Here is a 22,666-nt window from a genome sequence, read left to right on the forward strand (position 1 = left end):
TGCCAAATTTGTTTATTAGCTCTAGCAGTCTTTTAGTGGCATTTTTTTTTAATCTTCTAGGTACAGGGTCATATCATCTGCAAACTGATAATTTGATTTTTTTTCCTTTCTTATTTTTATCCCCTTTCCCTCCTTCTCTTGCTTAATTGCTCTGGATAGAATTTAAAATAATTGATCATAATACTGTGTCCCAGTAAATCCATATATGTAGAATAAAATTTTAAAGTATTTACATCTTACATTGAGGGGAGATATCTGCTTAAAAAATGATTTTTTTTTTTTTTGCTTTTATTCTAAGATACAATTGTCAACAATATGTTAATTTCTAGGAAATGAATACTTGTACATTTACATATTTTTCAGTAAAATAGAGCCAATGGACTTAGAATAAATATCTATTTATCATCTGTCCCCATTTAGCTTGTGGTAGTCATGATTTGAATTTTCATCCTAGGTTGCCATTTTGTGACCTTGAAGACACAAATTATTCTCAGTGGACCAGTGACTCCATTGAGTGCCTCACTGCCTTTTTTTTTTTTTTTTTTGGGTACATCTGGTGACATATTATCTCACACAAAAGGGCCCTCCAGCCTGTTAAGTAGTAACAACCTTTCTCACCCCCAAACAATGAGGTATCAGATGATTGCAGCCTGAGAAACAAAGGATTCCCACTCCTTTTCAGAGAGGATTAGGGTCCTAATTCCCTCCCCTCCTGATGAGACTGGCACTCAGGAATATCTAGTTTAGTCTTTGCTTTGTTAATAGAGGATCATAAAGAGGCTCTTTGTTATGCTCCTCCTTTTCTTCCAGCAGGATGTATCCATTATTTTGGTTTGTTGCCTGGTACTTGCAGCAGTTCTTCAAATAGCACCTTGAATGGTGGTGTTTTTTTTCTTTTGTCGGAAAGCATAAGCTTTATCTAAATAATTACTTTGTTCACAAATCAAACCCCACAAAACTAGTGTTTTCCACAAATGCACTGACTCTAGAACATTCTTTGCCCCATGTAAAATCAGCATCGATTGTGGATTAGATTTCCTTTCTTTCCCTATTAATTTTCAGGTCTTTTGCGTCCTGGGAATGCTTATTTGTGGCTTCTCTAATGATTGTTTTGTGTTTCACAGGGTTTGTGGATGCTTTAGAGCATTTGGGAGGCACCCTTATTACTAGAATCTTGTTCATTGTTTGGCAGAAGATGAGGGGATTAATTGTAAGGGTATTGAATGAAGTCAGGTGATGCTTAGATGCTCTAGTTAAGGAAGGGGCATAGTGGGAGAGGAAGAACATCAGGTTTCTGAAGCCTTTGAGCACACCTTATTTATCCAGTCATTGCAACAAAACAGTATATGGTTTAACTAGTTCTTCTGCCCTCCCTCCCTCCATCTCTCCATCCTTCCCTTCCTCCCTCCCCCCTGCCTCCCTCCCTCTCCCTCCCTCCCCCTCCCTCTCCCTCCCTCTCCCTCCCCGTCCCTCTCCCTCCCCCCTGCCTCCCTCCCCCCCTGCCTCCCTCCCCCCTGCCTCCCTCCCCCCTGCCTCCCTCCCCCCCCTGCCTCCCTCCCCCCTGCCTCCCTCCCCCCCCTGTCTCCCTCCCCCTCCCCCTCCCTCCCCCTCCCTCTGCCTCCCTCCCCCTCCCTCCCTCCCCCTCCCTCTGCCTCCCTCCCCCCCCTCCCTCCCTCCCCCTCCTCCCTCCCTCCCCCTCCTTCCCTCTGCCTCCCTGCCTGCCTGCCTCCTTTCTTTTACAGATTAACAGAGTTTCATTCCAGACCTGAAAGTGATCATTGTAAACATAAGAAAATAAAAAAGGATTTCCATTTGTGTGTGTGTGTGTGTGTGTGTGTGTGAGAGAGAGAGAGAGAGAGAGAGAGACTTTTCCTAGATAAAAAACAACTGTGTACTATAGTCTAGTGAAGTTCTACATGAAAAATTCCTGACAAGATTAATATGCCCTTCCACGCCCAGCAAGGTTCTTATCATATTCTTGGAAAAATGCATTCTTTAAAGTTATTTCCTCTCAACTGTTTGGAAAGATCAGTGTGTAACTTTAGAGCCTTAACTTCAGAGTCAGAGTACCTGGGTCTAAGTCTTGATTGTCTGCACTAGTTGTGTGATGTTTGGGAAAGCTTATTAACCTTTCTGGGTCTCCATTTTTTCTCATGGGCAAAATGGGAATAATGGTACCTACTTGTAGATTTGTTGTATGCAGTCTGTTATTAGTGAGTTAATAACACATAAGGTGTTTAGAACAGCGTTTGGCAGGAAGTACATGTTAGCTGTTGTTGTTGTTGTTTTTTTTTAATCACCTGAATCATAATATTTGAATGTCTGCTTTTTTAAGAAAAGAAATGCAGAATTTAAAGAGATAAGATAGACTTCAGGCTTTTCCACCCAATGATTCAGAGTCTGTAGTGAAGTGAGAACACAGGTAGAAATACTTAAATTGCTTAACCCAAAGATAGTGGGAAAATTCAACACCCAAACACGAACACCTATCTGTTGGAACTTTCAAGGGCCACCCATGGTGCTCATAGGATTTTTGAGTTTAAAGAATTTCAGTTTAAAGAACTTAGCATAATAATACTCCAAGTGTGACCAGCTGCTTCAGTGTTACTAAGGTTCATTAAAAGATAGATAGATAGATAGATAAATAAATAAATAAATAAATAAATAAATGTAAAATCATTTGGACCATAAGCACAGGGGCAGAGAGCCCAGGAATCTACATTTTTAACAAGCTTCCCTGGTGGTTCTTAGGCATGATGAAAATTGAGAACAGCTGGTGAGAGCAGTTGGCTCTAGAGGCTTGCTAGATTCACTTGGGGAACATTTAAAAGATTCAGATGCTCCAATCCTGGCTTAGCCATCCTGATTTAATTGTTTTGGGGGTGTGGCCTCGGTATTAGCATTAGGAGGTTATTATAATGGGCAGCTGGAGTAGAGAAGCAGTGGTATTAGAAGACAATTAGTGAAGGTGACTGTTGACATAATTTATTATATCAGGGATGTAAGCTGACTTGAAATTTTCAAAAAGTCATTACAGTGGTTATCAGCGTCGGGATGGAATAGGGGATTATTTAATGGGCATAAAATTTTTGTTTGGGATGATGAAAAAGTTCATGAAATGGATGGTGGTGATGATTGCACAACTTTGTAAATATATTTAATGCCACAGAACTTAAAAATGGTTAAATGGCAAGTTTTATATTGTGTATATTTTGGGACAATTAAAAAAACACCTCTTAAAAGACATTATAATTTACATATTCTGAACTGTATTATTTTTTTCTTTTCACAGTGACAGGGTATCATGTATGCCACTGATTCCAGGGGACACTCCCCTGCTTTCCTGCAAACTCAGAATGGAAACAGCCATCGATCACCTGGTTATGTTCCAGGGAAGGTCGTTCCCCTGCGTCCCCCTCCTCCTCCAAAGAGCCAAGCTTCAGCCAAGTTTACCTCCATCCGACAAGAAGCACAGGCAGCCTTTGCATTCTCACCTGAAGAACAGCAAACACAGAGAGCAAGCCGGAAGCAGAAGCGACACAAGAATACTTTCATTTGCTTTGCTATAACTAGTTTCTCATTTTTTGTTGCACTTGCAGTCATTTTAGGAATATCCTCAAAATATGCTCCAGATGGTAAGTATATATATGTGTGTGTGCGTGCGCGCGCGCATGTGTGTATATGCTGCATACCTAGAACACATTCCCAAAGAAGAAAGGAGGAAATATTGGAATAATTTTTAAAAACTTTTTTTTTCCATAAGTTGGCTCTAGCAAGCCAAGACACAGTTAGGCAATATGAACCTGTTATGAATAAGAACAGTTGTTCAAGGAATCCATTGGAAATTATAAATTTCAAGGATTTGCTCTTCTTTGCTCTTTTTCCACTTGGTCCTGGTGCTCAAGTTGTTCTTGTAATCTCTCTTTTGGAAATGCTTTTAAGAGTCTTTACTGAATTCTTGTGGTAGCACAATTTCATCGTTTGTGGTAGAATGATTTTTGGACTACCGAAAGTATGTTTTTGTGTCATAAATATGATAAATTGGTGTTGATTTAAAAAATGATTAAAAATAATCATAATATGTTTTGGAATGAGCTTAGTAGACAGTTCCAAAGGAGGAGCTTTAAATATTTTTTAGTTATATACAGTGTACATCCTTGAAGCAAAGCCTCTCTGAGTATGTGTAAATTCTGACACTTAAAAAAAAAAAATCACCCATTACTTCATAGTTAAATATCATGTAGGGAGGTTTTTATTTCTTGAATGGTCTTTGCTTTTCAAGAAACAATATCAGCAATTCAGTGATAATATATTTACTTTGAATGATTTTGAAGAATTTTGTTGTCATTCAGCTTTAATAAAACACTAACAAAGAATTGCCTCATAAAAGAAATCTATGTATCTTCCAAAACTCAGAGGGCTCAGGGCTGTGACTGAGATCATCAGACCATTTCAGCCTGGCTTAGATGCTGTATTTGTCTACTTTTTTTTTTTTTTAAACAAACTCTAAAATAGATTTCCCCCACCGCTTTAGTTAAATTAGATGCTTCCTTAACTAGATATAACAGCTGAGGGACATTTTGCCATTTATAAGACTTAAAAACATTATTTTATTTATCTTTCACAGATGCTTTTGGGTCCCCAAGGGGGGGGGGGGTTAGTGCCAGTGCTTCTGAGACGATAGATGCAAAAGAAGAAAGATTTGTATCAACATCTTTGTTCCTCAAACCATTAGAATACATTATAAATTTGTAACATTGATTTCCATTCTAGGCAGTATTGACTTCCTCTCTCCTTTTCGCAGCAGAATAAGCAAGTTCCCTTCTGCTGTTTCATACTTCCCAAGTAGTCTGCAGTAAAGGGATGTTAGATAGTGGGAATCAGAGCTGAAGTCTATGGCTTTCCTTTGTATTTTCATGTCCTTTGAAAATGTTGAATTGCTAATGTAGTTCCTTGAGTCAACATTCTTTAGTTTCATATTTTGGCAATATAAATACAGATTATCCATGGAAAGATCTGTCATGCTGAAAAATTTCAGGCTCAGCATTTTGCTGTTACCACTCTAAAAGTGGGTAGCTGAGAAGGTGAGATTGGCTGAGCTGTTTTTCACTGCTGTCTGCACACCACACATTTTGTCATTAAGTGAATTTTACTGGAAGGGAACAGATTGGAATTTTTGTGATGGTTCTAATGAAGAGTGCTCCCCTGGGGAATAATTATAAACAATTAAGAGGAATTATATAACTGTTTTAGTGGACTCCAGATTTCAAAGGATGGGATTTCCCTCTCTGTAGCTGAGAATAGTGCTTGTTACATGTGGCATAAATTAACTTTATTTCTTTTTTCTTTTTTTTAATTGGAGATTGAACCCAGGGACACTTTACCACTAACTTACATCCTCAGTCCCCACCGCCCAACTTTTTTTTTTTTATTTTGAAACTGGATCTTGCAAAGTTTCTAGGACCTCATTAAGTTGCTGAGGCTGGACTTGAACTTGTAATCCTCCTGCCTCACCCTCCTCAGTTGCCAGTATTTCAGGCATGTCCCATGGCTACATTTGCTTCTTATATAACTCCATGGAGAATTCCAGCTAGATGTTTTAAGGGGGAGTGGGGTGTTGAAGAAAAGTTCAAGAAATTCTTAGTAGTTGTCAGAAAAAAATTTAAGAGATTCTTATTTCCTTAAGAGAATGAAAAATTGAAGGATTTCCACTCTGCTTTCTGTTCTGGGGATTAAATCCAGGGATGCTTTACCATTGAGCTGCATCCCAGCCCTTTTTCTTTTTTATTTTGAGACAGTGTCTTGCTAAGTTGTCTCCTTTTCTATATTGCTGGGATTATTGGTATGAGTTACCATGCTTGACAGATTGTTTTTATTTTTATATATTTTATTCTTTACAGTGCTAGAGATTGAACCCAGGACCTTGTGCATCTTAGGCAAGTGCTTCACCTCTGAGCTATACCTGCAGTCCCAAGGATTGATTCTAATATAATAGTGATGATCATTGATTTATCTGAAGAATTAAATATCAGTCATAAAACAGCTGCTATGAGAAAAATTATTTCCTAAAGTAATTGCCACAGACTTAGCTAGTGGGACTAATTTGAGGCGTGGTTAGTGTCACCTCTGAGAGAAAGCAGTAAGACTAGGACAACATAGGCACTTGGAAACAGGAAGAGGGTCGCAGAAGGTTATGCAAGTTCAAAGGGAAGAATCAGAAATTTTTCTATGTAGAATTTCTTTTGTGTTACACTCAGTTTGCCACTTTAACAAAGATATATCTTCATGTGTCTCTTCCCCCTTCCCCAGCCTTAGTTCCTAGAGATTAAATACCCAGCAGTATTTAACCCCTGAGCTACACCCCCAGCCATTTTTTTTTTTTTTTTTTTTTTTTTTAAATTTTGAGTCAAGGTCTCACTAAATTGCTTAAGACCTCTCCAAGTTGCTGAGGCTGACTTTGAACTCCTGATCCTCCTGCTTCAGCCTCCAGAGCCACTGGGATTACAGGCATATGTTACCATGCCTGGCTCTTCATATGTTTCTCGAGCATATCTTTCTTATTACTACCTTTGCTTAGTTTAAATACAAGTGACTTGTTAGTCTAGCTTGATGAATCATGTGGACTTGGATGGCAGGGGATACATGCATATCTAGTATTTTTATCTCCCCTTCATGCTCATCTTGTTTAAATACTATCCATCTTTTGGGGTCTAGATCTAGTGCCAACTGTTTCATGAAGCTGCTGTAATTACTCTGGCCCCATCCTCCCCTGAGGTCATTTGTACCTTAAAGTAACTACCACCTTGTTCAGCACATATCATACCTGATGGCTTTTTCTTCTAAGCTAGCAGGTAAACTTGAATGTGAGCTCATTTTATGCTTTAGAAGTTTTATAGTATGTATTACAAATGCACAAATCAATCTTCAACAAATACTTGATCATTAGTTGATCAGAAGTGAAGGTGTGATTTTCCCCCTTCGTCTTTCTCATTGTGGCACAAAATAAGGATTTCATGCATAAATAGCTGCAGTTTCACTGTCACCTGTTCGAGAGGCAAGTTGTAATTCTAGTAAAGGAACACTACCAGTGAAGAACCTCATTTCTTAGAAGCAGAACTTTCTCATCACTCAGCTTGCTAAGTGATCTTGGATTTGGCTCCCCTAATCTGAAATTTCCTCATCTCTGCAAATGAGAGGTCATGTTTGTGGCTACTTGCCTCTTGCAGTTTCATGGGAAAGCACACATGACTGAAGATGCTAGTATTCCTCAGCCTCTGCCTTGGAAGGAGGTGCTACGATGGCCCACTTTGTGATTCACTGTGCATAGGAAGGAACTTGTGGATATCCAGTCTACGTATTATTTAGCAATCTCCATTTTTCACTTACCAATATGTTGTGTTTTTTTTTTCTTTTTGTGGTGGTGGTGGTCAAACCCAGGATTCACACATTCTAGGCAAGTGCTCTACCACTGAGCTACATCTCCAGTCCTATATTTTCTTTTCTAAAACAACTTAGTGTGAGTCCAAGGGTAATTTATAATTTCACTTCTTACTGTGAATTTATTTCCAGAGTAGATGGTTTGGGGGAACTTCCTTTTTGCCTTGTGAAGTTTGACCTGAGCTAAATGCTGGCCACTTAGTTTTGTGGTAACCATTTTTTTTTTAAAATGTTGGGACAGTACAGGAAAGGGGTGGAATTTCTACCCTGATGTTAGGAAATCAAAATATATCAACACCTTACTTGCAAAACTATATGTAGTAGTGAGAATGCTTGGATTTGGTTAATGGTATTCTTGCCTTTTGCTGGGTTGGATGGGATATCAGTGTTGTGTTGTTTTATAGAGAATTGCCCAGATCAAAACCCGCATCTCAGGAACTGGGACCCAGGACAAGATCCTGCAAAACAAGTTTTTATCAAGGAGGGAGATATGTTCCGCCTGACCTCAGATGTCACGGTGAATTCAATAGTCATTGAGAATGGAGGTAGGTAATTGTCCCTGCCTGCAGAGACTGCAAGGTTGATCTTTAATATGGGGGATATTTGCTGTTCCTTATAAACTATTCTTAAATGGCATAGATTTGGGGATAGAATGTCACTCTAACCATGGAAATGTGTTTCCAAGATTGAGCCATGGAATTCAAAAACTCTAAGGACCTTACAAATCACTCGATCCTTTTTATAGATAGGGAACAAGAAAGGTGATTATTTGCAAGCTGAATCTGTGTTACAACTGACGGAGAATGATGAGAGAGTTAACATGGGTTTGCATAAACAAACATGAGATTCAGATTTATAGACTCTTAGCTATTTTTTCTAGAAATGATTTATTTCTAAATTGAATGGATTGAAATATCAACTCTTCACTTTTTCATTGGCTTTATTTTGAAAACTAGTTTCAGTTTCTAAGCAAATTTTTCCTAACTTAATAGTGGAAGTGTTATCTTTTCTTTGTTTCTTTCTTTTTTCCTACTTGAGGGGAAATCTATTCCTGTGTGTCTCAGAAAGATGTTCCAGAAGTTGGCCTACAATAATGTTGTTCCCTACAGGGCTGCTTGTATTTGGGGATGATAAAGATGGATCCAGAAATATTACTTTGAGGACTCGTTACATCCTGATCCAGGATGGTGGGGCGCTTCATATTGGAGCAGAAAAATGCCGCTATAAATCCAAAGCGACAATTGCTTTGTATGGCAAATCAGATGAAGGCGAAAGTATGCCAACATTTGGCAAAAAGTTTATTGGCGTGGAAGCTGGCGGGACACTGGAGTTACATGGGGCACGGAAGACATCATGGACGTTGTTGGCAAAGACGCTGAATACCTCAGGCTTGCCATTTGGGTCCTATACCTTTGAGAAGGACTTTTCCCGGGGCCTCAATGTGAGGGTCATTGATCAAGACACAGCCAAAATTTTGGAAAATGTGAAGTTTGATACACATGAGTACCAAAATGAGAGCAGGCGACTTGAGGAATTTCTGAGAGTCCAGGATCCGGGTCGAATTGTTGCTATAGCTGTGGGAGATTCAGCTGTCAAGAGCCTGTTACAAGGAACTATCCAGATGATCCAGGAAAGGCTGGGGAGTAAGCTGATCCAAGGACTGGGCTACAGGTGGGCATGCCTTATTCTTTTTCTCTCTAGCTCTGTGTTGGAGTCTTTGTTTGAGAAGAGAAAGGAAGTGGGGAAGAAATCACCCTTTATAATAGAAAACAAAGAACACTAAAAATGAGCCAGCACTACATGCAACATGAATGATATTCAATAACATAATGCCCGAGTTAGCCGGGTTGGATCGCCAGATATGAGATTCAGAAGTGCTTGTCTTGGCTGTCAGTTATGAAGGCCTTTGTGAATTATCTTGTCAGGTTTGGGAACAGAACAGAAATGTGTTCCTGAAAACCAGTCAGGTGGCATAAAGGCTGATTTGCCTTCAAGGAGACTTCCTCTTTTCATTACCTCTTGAAGACAGAAATTCTGAATGATTCAGGGAACTTAGGGGTTGAAAGGTTAGGGCACAGTTCCATGCTAAGTTTTAAAACCCAAAGGGGTGGGGCATTCCCAGTTTCCCTTTTCTTTTGGAACCCTTTGCATACTGTATTTCATACTTTGAGTGCATGTTTATACTTTGAACCCACTTGTTTGACTCAGGTCTCTAGAGTCCTAGCATCTGTGAGGAAGGAAAAAGTCTTACTGTCATCTAGACAGCCAAATTTATTTCTACTATTTATGGTTCTCGTAGCATCTACTTATTAACCGTGATTTCTTAATGCAATTCTGAGTCTGGGGAAAGTAGCTGGCTCAACATTTAATTCAAAAAACAGAAGTTTTAATTCTGCTGAATGTTCTTAGTAAAGTTGGGAAATATCTGCATTGAGAAAAGTAAGAGGACCTCAAAACCCAGAGACTGAAGTGATCTAGTAGTAGTTTTTTTTTCCTCTTTGATGGTAGGTTATTGAATGGAGTATTATCTATAGAAATTCTTTTTTTTTTTTTTTTTTTTTTTGTCCCATGGATTAAACCCAAGAATGCCTAACCATTGAGCCATATCCCCAGCCCTTTTTTATGTATTATTTAGAGACAGGGTCACACTAAGTTGCTTAGGACCTTGGTCAGTTGCTGAGGCTGGCTTTGAACTCAGGATCCTCCTGCCTCAGCCTCCAGAGCTGCTGGGATTATAGATGTGCTCCACCCTGCCCAGTATAGAAATTCTAGAAGACAAAAATTAGTGAAGAGAAAGGGTGTGTAATGCTTTGGAAATGCCTTTCTTTCACCTTTGATTAGAAGATGCTAAGTGCTGGATGCTCATTAACGTTTAGGTACAAGGATACTACCTTAGAGTCTGTCTTTAATCTAGTGAGTAAACTAAGGCTTGCATGCATGCTAACTATGCAGTAAGTCACTGCGGTTACAGGGGATAATGGAAACAAATAGAAAGAGCCCATAAACTGACCTAGGGAATTGGTGCTGGCCAAAGGCAAGAGACCTGGAGGAATTTCAGCAGTGTGCTGTGTAGACAGTGAAGGAGGAAAGCTTCCTATACCAGTAGCAAAACCTCAGAGGGTTTTGTGTTGTTGTTTAAATATAATTCATACAGAAAAGCGTTAAAAAGAATGGAGACTTTACTGATTTATCACAGAATGATCACTTGAGTTGCCAACACCTAGACCAAGAAATAAAGCATTACCAGCAGCCCATCCACCTGCAGCTGGGCCCTAATCACTCCCTCCAGAGCAAATGTTTCCATTCTCCTCAATTATTTGTCTCTGTTTGAGCTTCATATAAATGGAAGCAGACAATAGATTTTGTGTCTGCCTTTTTTGCTCAGCATTATGTTATTGAATGTCATACATGTTGCATGTTGTGCTTTTATTTTCTGTTGTAGGAATTTACTACCATTTCGTTACTGGTGGACATCTGAATGGATTTCCAGTTTGGACCTGTTATAAGAAATCCCTTTGTAAATGTTCCTTCACCACCTCTTGATGTACATGTGCAGATATTTCTGTAATTAATAGACCCAGGAGTAGAAACATGGTCTTTTCAAAGTTAGACATCTACTGTGTTAGTCAGTTTTCCATTGATATGGCAAAATACCTGAGATAATCTGTTTATAAAAAGGAAATACTTATTTGGGCTTACAGTTTCAGAGTTTTCAGTCCATGGTCATTTAGCCCTATCGTTTTGGTCTGTGGGAAGGCAGAACATCATGATGGGGAGCAAGTGGTGGAGTGAAGCTGATGACCCCATGGTGGCCCAGGAAGCAGAGAGGAGGCTGGAGTCCCAATATCCCCTTCAAGGGCCTGCCCCCAATGACCTAACTTCCTTCCACTAGGCTTCACCTCTTAAAGGCTCTAACACCACCAGTAACACCATCAGCTGGGGACTGAGCCTTTAGCACATGGACTTTTGAAAGACATTTGTGATCTAAACTTTAATACTTGCTGTGTTATGCTTTGTTTTATTGTTTAGCAATGGCAGGGGTTGCAATGTATATCCTCCCCACCCCTCCACCTGCCGCCTACCAGTGCTAGGGATTGAATCCAGGGGCACTCTACCACTGAGCTGCATTCCCAGACCTTTTAATTTTTGTATATTTGAGACTTGTTCTCACTATGTTGCTGAGACTGGCCTTGAATGATCCTCCTGCCTAAGCCTCCCAAGTTGCTAAGGTTACAGACATGTGCCGACACACACCCAGCTAAACTTCTCTTTCTTAACACCATCATTGTTTCTAGATTTTTATGATCACCAACTGTGACTATTTTGACTTTGGTTCCTTTACCTTCAAGAATGGTTTCTAAATTCCCTTTAAAATATTTTCACTGACTCCATGGAGGAATTTCGAATTGTGATCTTTCGCCAACGTTCCATTACATTGACATTATCTCCAATGTGCATAAACATACACTCCTTTGAAGATAGTGTTCTAGTGCATTGAAATTTTCATCAAGTGGAGGAGGGAAGTAGGAGTGTTTTGGAGATAATGTCAGTAGAATGGAACATTGTTTTATAGTTGCTGAGGCAGTTCTGGTAAATAAAGGAAGCCTCTGACATTCTTTCTCTCCTTCCCTCTCAAATAGGAGATAATAAATTGAGACATTCTTTATTTGATCTTTTCGGCTGTATCAAAGGATACAAATAAGAGCTACAAAGCATTGTCAGCCAAAGAGTAGCTAATCCACACAGGGGTGGCTTTGGGTTTCTAAGGGTGTAGGCATGCTTTGGTTAGCTTTTGTCTGTGAATATCCAGCCATCTGTCTGGCATAGATTATATTTGGCATTTTTTTTTCTAAAGTAGGAAATTCACATTTTTCTTTTCATGTTTTGGATCAGGAGGCTTAAGGCAAATTTTCTTGCTTTTGTTATTGTGTATGTGTGTTTTTTTTCCCCTTTGATTCTAGCCACCACACATTGAGCAAGTCCCTTTGATATTTAATATCACAGAAGTAAAGTGGCATTTTCAAATACTTTGCTTTCAACAAATAGACAGTGGTATATAAAATCAAAACTCTGTTGAATAGTAATTCTGAGACTTAAGAATGTTAAGAAAGTCTAACTCAGCTGTTTTTCAAACTTGCCTGCACACCTGGAGACTTTAAAACTTCCTGATGTCTAAAGCCTGTCTTAGAGCAGGATCTTACTGGTAGGTAGGACCCCCAAGCAACTGAAATGCAATCAAGATTGGGAATTCCTACTGTAATATTCAACTGAAATGCAATCAAGATTGGGAATTCCTACTGTAATATACATGTATGAAGATGTGAATCAGGCATGTTTGCTTCTAACATGTTGGTTACTTCAAAGTTTGGAATTACAACCTCATGGGAAAAGCAAGGTCTCAAGGTCAGGGGTTCTCAAAGTTCGGTCTCCTGACCCAGCAGCATTAGCATCTTTGGGAAATGTATTAGAGATGGAGATTCTCAGGTTCCACTTTGGGTACTTGGGTGGATCTAGCATACTGCCTCACCCTCTAGATGGTTTTGATGCTGACTAAAGTTTGAGGGCCATGCTGTAACACAGTGGTTCTGAAGTCTACCTGCACATTTAGGTCACCTGGGGAACTTTAAAAACATCCTAATGCTGGTCCCAAGCTTTAGATATTTTGATTGCATAGAACTGAATTAGGTCTGAGCATTGACATTATTTCTAAAGTTCCCTATGTGATTCTATGATGCATCTCGATTTTTGAGAACATTATAGAAGATAGTTTAAAAGAGAACAGGGAGTAATCATTTAAAGAGAAAGACAGTAAATGGATCTGTGCCCAGAATGATATGTGAGTGATATGGGTGTGTACTGAGGAAGGAAGTCCATGATTAATTGACACCATAGTCATCAGTGTTCCACCTGTTAAAGAGCTAGACAAGCAAGTATTTGCGAAAATCAGGCATGTTTGCTTCTAACATGTGGTTACTTCAAAGTTTTGAATTATAACCTCATGGGCAAAGCAATCTGTAAAAATGAAATCTATATGCTAAGTGAAGTTAGCCAATCCCAAAAAAACAAATGCCGAATGTATTCTCTGATATAAGGGAGGTGACTCAAAATGGAGTTGGGAGGGAGAGCATGGGAGGAAGATTACCTCTAGATAGGGAATAGAGGTGGGAAGGAAAAAGAGGGAGAAGGGAAATAGCATGGATGGTGAAAGGAGACCCTCATCATTATACAAAATACATGTATGAAGATGTGAATTTGGTGTCAACATACCTTATATATAATCAGAGATATGATAAATTGTGGTATAAAGATGTATTAAGAATTGTAATGCAAAAAATAAATAAATAGATTAAAAAAAAAGAAATCTAAAAATTAAAAAGCAACCATTACATCTGTGTTAGAGATTTAGGTCATTACTGTGACAGATAATCAGATGGACACACTCTTTTTTCTTCTAGGCAAGCTTGGGCTTTAGTTGGTGTCATTGATGGTGGAAGTACTTCTTGCAACGAATCTGTGAGAAACTATGAAAACCATAGTAGTGGCGGGAAGGCTCTGGCCCAAAGAGAATTTTATACAGTGGATGGTCAGAAGTTCTCTGTGACAGCCTATAGTGAATGGATTGAAGGTAGGCAAGGGTGGTTTATACTCTTGTAAGACATTGGTAAGTATTGGACTAGATTTTTAAAAAAATAGTATTCACATGACTGGTTGGATTCTTTACCAGTTGAAGCTGAGATTTGTTTCCCTATTAAAATCTTTTAGATTCAAGAGCTCTTCCTGGATTCGAAAAATGATCTGTTCTAGTTTGAACATCCCAATTGGACTTTGTTCTTGATTTTTTTTTTTTTTTTGAGTCATAGTGTGTGATTAAGTAGTAAAAATTAATTTGTTTCCTGTTGGCACTAACTGAACCAATCTGAATGTGATAGGGTGAGCTTTCTTTGGTTATGTGCAATGATAGTGAGCCTGATTTGTACTTTGAATCTTCTCTTTATGTAGATATACCACCCAATATTACCTTTGAACACTTGCTGTGCAAACAGACTTCTCACTTACTAGGCAGTTTTTCCCCACTGATGATCTGGCAAATACACTTTATCCTAAGAATCAAAAACACAGAGAAGTGTAAGATAAAAATGAATCTTCAGCCCTATTATTTGGAGATAATTATTTCAGTACATGATAGTCTAGGATCTTTTTTCTTCTATGTCTTCCTTCCTGCATTTTGCTTTAACCTGCTTCCTAACAGTTATTTTATTTATTTGAATTTTCTTCAACATAATTTTTTCATAATTCATCTTTCAGGATTATAGTTTATTCAAATATTGCCTAGCACAGGTGTTTAGGGAGCATCTGATTTTTTTTTTCCTTTTAAGGATGTTTACTGTAGAATTTAAAAATGTAACCCATCTTGCTGCCAAATTATCTTAGCTTCTTCTTGTCTGTGCTTGTCTATTATCTTTCTTTTCTAACTGAACATAAATGCCTTTCTTTTCTAACCAAATATAAACAGAATTAATGTGAAATGAACAAAATTAAGAGGCGCTTGTCACATGTGTGATTACCCAGAAAACTTTGATTTAACCTGGGCCATACCTCAGTTTTGAGCAGCAATGTAGCAAAGTGTTTACTAACATGGATTTCTCTTGACAGAATGCCTGAGCTCCCAGCCTTGCTCTTTCACTTAATATGTGATCTTGGGCATGTAACTTTAACTTCCCAAACCTCAGTTTCAATGGAAGCTACCACATAGGGTTGCAGAGGTGAAGAATGTGAAGTTTTTATTTTTAGCACAGTGAATGTCGCACTCAGTTATGTTAACAATGATGCAAACATGATCGGGGTTATAAGGATGTTTTTTATCACTATGATTAAAGACATTCTTTTTCTTTAAAACAACAATTAAAAGGAATCCCTGACAAATAACAGGAACTTTCACATGTTGCCTCCAAGCAACTTTCTGGGTTTGGGGTGAGGAAAATGGTATTTTTTAATACCTAAGGAAGTTGGAATCAAGCCCTAGCTTTCTGCTTCTAAGACTATTCCTCTTTCTACCGCACCATGGTTGTCTCTATCGAAATAGGTGGTGAAAAGCTTTTCTTAGCAGTATTTGGTCCTGTCAGTGGAATTTCGTGATCCTGTCTCCAGAAGGTTCCAGGCAGGGAAGATTACTGACGGACCTTGATTCAGCTTTTCCTTTGTAGAAAATGTCTTCATTTCCACATTAGTAATGACATTTCTGGAGGAAGGAACATTCTTTCTGTATCATAGGCTATTGTTTGTATCCAGTATTCTCAGTGACTCTTAGTTTCTGGAAGAGGTGGAAAATCTCCCCAGGAAGCAGGGGACTGAACTTATTTCCTTTTTAACTTCCAATTCAATGTGCTAATAGGAGATAACCTGTAGAATTTTCTTCTAAAGCTAGAAAAAAGTGAGGAATTGCTGAATGGTATGATCCTTCCCATCTAACCTTCTCACTTTCTTTTAAAACAAACACATTCTCATCATCTTTCAAATTCAGACTTATTTGTCTTATAGCTTACTTTTTAAAAAGTATTTTCATGTGAAACAGTGAATGTTCCTTGGTTGCCCCGCCCTTCTTTTTCTGGGGATTGAACCCAGGTGCACTTTACCACTGAGCTATGTCCCTAACACCTTTTTTTTTTTTTTTTTTTTTAAGTTTTGATGCAGGCTCTTGCTTTGTTGTTGAGGATGGCTTTGAACTTGCAATTCTCTTGCCTCAACCTTCAGATTTGCTGGGATTATAGGCATTTGTCACCATCACTGTTCTAGCTGCCCTTTTTATAGGGGGAGTGTTTTCTTTTATTAAAACTGAAAATTTGGGAAATGATTGTGGTTGCTGCTGTGGAGCTTTTAATTATTTTTGTTCTCAATTTTCCCATTTTTATTCTTGGAAAGAGAGAGTAATATACAGGTTAAAAAAAAAATTAGATTATGGGGCTGGGGATGTGGCTCAAGCGGTAGCGCGCTCCCCTGGCATGCGCGGAGTGCTGGGTTTGATCCTCATACACCACATAAAAAAAAATAAAATAAAGATGTTGTGACCGCCGAAAACTAAAAAATAAATATTAAAAAATCTCTCTCTCTCTCTGAAAAAAAAAATTGGATTATGCCTGAGGCAGCGCATGCCTGAAATCCCAGTAACTCGGCAGCCTGAGGAAGGAGGATCACAAATTTGAGTCCAGCTTCAGCAATCTAGTGAGAACCTGTTTCAAAATAAAAAATAAAGAAATTGAATTCTGGAAATAGATTAGTTTTCAGTTCTGGGGTTTTTTAAGCTATATTTTTTAGCCATTATCCAAGCTCCTAGATCTTGTTTTTTTTTTTTTTTTTTTTCTAGTGAATATAATTTCTGTCTCTCACAGTTTGGATGAAAGGTGATTATGCATGTGAAATTTTTAAAAGTTATTATTATAATTACTAGAGTTATTATTATTTATATTACTTTTTTGGATAAAATGCTATTATAGGCTTCAGTATATGGATGAAAGAATTATATCAAATAGCATCTGAAGTTTATGAGGTATTTTTATGACACACAGAAACAGGACAGCTCAAAGTGTAAAAGGACAGAATCCAAAATTTTCCCAGGTTAGGTTTTATCTGGATAGTTGGCTCAAGGCTGTAAGACTGTATATTATTCCTTCTTCCTTGCTTGAATTTCCTTCCTTTTGATTTCCCTGGCTTAAGTAAATGTGTTCTTTGGCTCTCGTCATTGCCCTGTAGAGTCAGCATCCTAAAGTAGCCCCAGAGTAGTATGTTGTTAGAATGAGAGAGAAGTACAGATGTTTATTACAGATGTCTTAAAATGGGCTATTTCTCTTTCTCCATTGATGTTATGAAGTAACTGCCTTCTATTCCAGACACATTTCCATGAGATTAGCTTTTGGCTCATGACAGATTCCATCATGGATGTTGTAGAAGCAGGAAATGCAACCCTGGGTTGCATTTCGAAGAAGGATAAGTGATGGAGAAGTTGATAATCTTTTCAGTTCACCTCTGCCTAATGGGGAACCAGCTTTGAATTTCAAAGGAGATATTAGGAAAGATCAGTCATTAGTAGTTACTAGGTTATATAATTTACATCATCCCAGGAATGCAGTACCATCATGTGCCCTTGGTTCACATTATAGATCAAGCTAGTCATACTTGTTCACTCAGCAGACATCTGTGGAGCTGTACTCTGAAGAACATAGAGTAGTGAGTACATCAACGGAAGCATGTAGCAGCTTTCACTGATGCACCTAAAGTTTATAAAAAGGTGGAACAGTGAAAGGCTCAGTGGTGAATACCTTTAATCCCAATGATTGCAGAAACTGAGGCAGGATAATTGCAAGTTCGAGGCCAGCCTTAGCAATTTAGTGAGACCCTGTCTCAAAATGAAATATAAAAAGACCTGGGGATGTAGCTCAGTGGTAGAGCACCCCTAGGTTCAATCCCTAGTACCCACCCTCCCCCAAAATGGTGAACAGCAAGAGTTGGGGGTCAGTCCAGGTAAAGGATGAAGTGTTTATTACATATTAAGTTTGTTTTGGTGGGGCTGGGGCTGGGGCTGTGGTAGAGCACTTGCCTAGCACGTGTGAGGCACTGGGTTCAATTCTCAGTACCACATAAAAATAAGTAAATAAAAGTAAAAAGAAAAAATAAGAATGCTTAAACAAAAAGATTGTTTGGGGCAGTGTTACAATTGTAACACTGAGTTGAAATACAGCAAGGGATCTGGGGATTGAGAGTCGTCAACATTTTAAAGCATAGTTTACAAATGTGATGTTTTTGTATCATGGCTGGTGGTGCATCAAGGTCTGTTTCCTAGAGAGCTAGGACATATATTTCCATATTTTTATCATTCATACATGCAGAGTGACTGGCATGTGCATAGCACTGGTAAATATTTCCTAAATTCCTTTTATCTTAACTTTTGATTTGTGAATCAGGGAGAAGGTTGATTTTAGAAAAATACAATCCTGTTAATACATCACTTTTTTGTTTTTGTTTTTTTGTTTAGGTGTTTCTCTTTCAGGATTCCGGGTGGAGCCTGTGGATGGAGTGAAGCTTCACCTGCTGGATGATGTTAGTAGCTGGAAGCCTGGAGACCAGATTGTGGTTGCAAGCACAGACTATTCCATGTACCAAGCTGAGGAGTTCACTCTTCTTCCCTGTCCCGAGTGTAACCGTTTTCAGGTCAAAGTTAAAGGTATCAGACTATTAAGAGTATTTCATGGGAAACACTCTTTCTTAGGGAGTTGATTCTTGGAATCATTTTTCTACCCATTCCTTACCATGATGATGATGATGATGATGATGATCATCATCATCATCATCATCATCAATATTAAAGATCTTGGCTAGGTGCCATGGTGCATGCCTGAATCCCAGCGGCTTAGGAGGCCAAGGCAGGAGGATTGCAAGTTCAAAGCCAGCCTCAGCAAAAGTGAGGTGCTGAGCAACTCATTGAGACCCTGTCTCTAAATAAAATACAAAATAGGGTTGGGGATGTGGTTCCATGATTGAGTGCCACTGAGTTCAATCCCTGATACCCTCCACCTTAAAAAATAATAATAATAATAATAAAAGATCTTAACAGTGTAGGACATTGAACATTAGCTTCCAGAGGGAATTAGAAATACTTAATACACAACATTCTTGCTATTAATGATGTGTAGCAGGCAAATTAGTGTTTCTGTGCGTAGGTTTCTTGGTAAAAAATAAAAAAGATGTGGACTACCTGGTCTCCTACCTATAATCCCAACTACTTGGGAGTCTGAGGCTGGAGGCAGAAGTTTGAGGCCAGCCTCAGCAATTTAGCAAGTCTGTGTCTCAAAGAAATAAAAATAAAAAATTGGGGATGCAGCTCAGTGGTAAAGCACCCCTGGGTTTAATCCCTAGTACCAAAAAAGATGTGAACCAGATGAATGGATTTTCCAAGTCCTTTTTAGTTTCTTTTTTATGAATTTCCCATTATTGCATAGTAACAAACCCAACTATTAACCAAATCCATTTTTGGGGAAATGTTTTCTTAACAAAAAAAATTATGATTTTTGATTTTTGCTTGATAAAAATAAATCTAATTTTTAAAATGGAATCTAGTAGATATTTTTATAACCGTCTTTCCTGTCATAATTTCGAATAATACAGTTTTTTGAAGGAGAGCAGTACACAAAGGGTTTCTCATTGTAAGCTGAGTATAGAAAGAATGGCTGACACCAGGTACTTCTTGTGAGCCTGATACTCTGCAAAGCCCCCTGTAGGTTCATATATGAGATTCATTGCACATTCTACTTATTGTTTTCCTTGTTTTTGTATTCAAGGTAGTATAATGATGGTATAAAACAAAAGAGTTTACAGTAACTTCAATAAGTGTAATAGATCATTCAGAGCTTTTTCCAGTAATTTAGTGTAATAGATCATTCAGAGATTTGAGATTTAAAGGAACGTGTTCTACTAAAATAGGATGATTGGCTTACTCAGCTTTTTTTCTCTGCGCTTCATTCAGTGTTATACTTTTCCTTCTCTTGATAATACAGGGCAGAGGCAAAGCAAACAAATAAAAAAAACTAAAACCCCAAATAAAAGCAATTAAAAAAAATCCCCCAGAATGATACCATCTGGCATTAAAAATTTTTTGGAAATTCCCATTCCTGATGACAAATCTACATGATTTTGATCTCTGTAAACTCAACTTGATGATTTATTTGTATTTTTCCTTCCTGAGTTTATCTAAGAGCATCAGAGAAAAAAACTGATTATGAAATTACTTCTGAACTTCCAGTAAAGGTAGCCATTTAAAAGAATGTGTACTAATACTAAAACAAGAGTGGGAAAGAAAAGATGGTAATTTTTGTATGGCTAATGTCCAACTGCAGATTACTTTTGAAGTAGGAGCATAAACAACTTGACGCCCTGATTTTAACTACTTCATCATCATCTTCTTCTTCTTCTTTTTTTTTTTTTTAAATAGATTCACTGCATTTGGTTCTTGATATGTCCTAGGCTAGAACAAGGAGAGGAGCTAGAGGGAAAGACTAGATTATTAAGCAGATTCCAGGTCCTTAATGCTGTTTACAGGAGAATTGGGCTACTTCAGCAAGCTCTCTGTTCCTGCCTGTGTTTGAGAGTTGGGAGGACAACTGGTAATGAGGATTTAGGCTTCGGGTGGGTGGTTGGACCAGATAATCTTTGAAATTGCTCTTCCTGGGATGCTGTGATTTGGAAGTTTGGAGAATGAAAGATGACAAGCTATTGATCGTGTTTTGGGGTTATGGAATGGAGAGGAATGTAGTTTTGAACTAAGTTCCATATTTTCTTTGTTGGAATATTCTTTTTCCTTTGCTCACAATGACCAGAAACCCCTCAGTTCCTGCACATGGGAGAGATCATAGATGGTGTAGACATGAGAGCTGAGGTTGGAATTCTCACCCGGAATATTGTGATCCATGGAGAAATGGAGGACTCATGCTATGCAGAAAATCAGTGCCAATTCTTTGATTATGATACCTTTGGGGGACACATCATGGTGAGCAAAAGGATTTGACAATTTCTTTGAAAATCCTAGTTGCTGAGTACATATTTGAAGAAACCTTCAAGTGGTTGAGATATATGGATAATAAAAAGAAATCATATTTTATTTATCTTTTAAATAAATGAGGATATTTTTAAAAACAAAACAAAATAATTGCTTCTTTATTTAGCTGACCTGGGCCTATAGCTCAATCGTTTTAGAACGTTCCTTTAAGAATTTATTAAATCAATATATTTTGAAAAACCCAAATATACAGAGACAAAAGAATAAGTAATCTTGTTGTTAGTGCATACAATTTCTGAATCAATTGGTTCTTTAAAAAATATGATATTACTAAAGAGAGAGAAGTAGTATATTTGCTTATTTCTGTATATATTTTTAATGCGGATTTTTATTCTGTAAGAATGTTGAGTACTTAGTACACAGGAGGCAATATTCTGTATTCTGTTGGATTTCTGGCAACATGTGTTCCAAATCACTTTCTTCACTGACTAGGCTGTGGGTGTTTGCAGCATTCCTGTTTCACTGACTTTGGAAATGTTGATCAGCGTTATTCCTATGTTCTTAGTTATATCATTGAAAATCTAGTGCTTAAAAATATTGCTCCAACTTCAGATCACAGAAGAATTTTTTAAAAAGAACCTAAGCAAACAATATTCTGTGGTAACTAAAATATTGGGGAGAACTTAGAAATATATAACTATTAGACTCTGGCAGAGGTTATAGAAATAAAAGAACGAGATTAGGAATGACCAAAATCTAGATAGTCCCTGACTCAACAATTTTTCAATTTTTACAATGGTGCAAGAGTGTTATGCATTTGGTAGACACCTTACTTAAAATTTTGAATTTTGATCTTTTCTGTGAAGAGAGCTGTGCAGTTCTGTACTCTAGAGATTCTGGGCAGTGGCAGTGAGCTGCAGTTCCCAGTCAGCCACAAGACCACGAGGGGAAAGAATCCATACTTAGCTTTGTTGCTAAGCTAGGATGTTTTGTAGGTTGGGTACTAAACAAATTTTTTTTCATCTTTTATCTCTTTACCGAACCCAGTGCCTCACATGTGCTAGGCCTGCATTCTACTACTGAGTTACAACTGCAGCCCCCTAAACGAATTTTTGACTTACAGTATTTTCAGTTTAATAAATGGTTTTATCTGGACATAACCCCATCCAAAGTTGTCAGGGAGCACTTGCATTTGAACAAGTCAAAACATACAGAAATCATTGTTGGCAGCTTTCCTGGTTACAGTTGCCTTTATTCCTAATTGAAAGCTATTTTTATAGCATTTTAAAGCATTCACTTATATAATGAAGCATCTCCTAAATTATTAATTAGGGATCTGGGAAAACAGGGTGCAAAAGAAATGTTTGAACATGTAGTATCCTTCAGATGTTTGGTATTTAAACAATAGTTTTTGCTTCTTTCCTCTTCTCTGAAGTGTCAGTTTGCTTTTGGTTACCTTGTTTTATAGATAAGGAAAAATTTTACTGCAGTCCATCTCTCCTATGTGGAATTGAAGCACATGGGTCAGCAGCAGCTGGGGCGGTACCCTATTCATTTTCATCTGTGTGGGGACGTGGATTATAAAGGCGGGTACAGACACACAACATTTGTGGATGGACTGTCTATTCATCACAGCTTCTCCAGATGCATCACTGTGCATGGGACCAATGGCTTACTGGTGAGTAG

General features: G+C 38.1%; 1 protein-coding gene across 5 annotated transcripts in view; it reads left to right on the plus strand.

Annotated features, from left to right (window-relative positions):
* Cemip2 (cell migration inducing hyaluronidase 2) overlaps positions 1 to 22,666 on the plus strand; it is a 74,898-nt gene that overhangs the window by 13,536 nt on the left and 38,696 nt on the right. For all 5 annotated transcript variants that reach the window (XM_046459419.2, XM_058584012.1, XM_046459418.2 and 2 more), the window contains 7 exons: positions 3,293 to 3,635; positions 7,842 to 7,982; positions 8,547 to 9,108; positions 13,893 to 14,062; positions 18,464 to 18,652; positions 20,802 to 20,971; positions 22,449 to 22,658. In XM_046459419.2, the coding sequence (XP_046315375.1) occupies positions 3,305 to 3,635; positions 7,842 to 7,982; positions 8,547 to 9,108; positions 13,893 to 14,062; positions 18,464 to 18,652; positions 20,802 to 20,971; positions 22,449 to 22,658 (1,773 nt within the window). In that variant the 5' untranslated portion in view covers positions 3,293 to 3,304. The remainder of the gene's footprint in view (positions 1 to 3,292; positions 3,636 to 7,841; positions 7,983 to 8,546; positions 9,109 to 13,892; positions 14,063 to 18,463; positions 18,653 to 20,801; positions 20,972 to 22,448; positions 22,659 to 22,666) is intronic.

The sequence above is a fragment of the Marmota monax genome, unplaced genomic scaffold (genome assembly GCF_021218885.2).
Source record: "Marmota monax isolate L192 unplaced genomic scaffold, Marmota_monax_Labrador192_F-V1.1 WCK01_AAM20220418_F8-fsc00059, whole genome shotgun sequence".
Lineage (NCBI taxonomy): Eukaryota > Metazoa > Chordata > Mammalia > Rodentia > Sciuridae > Marmota > Marmota monax.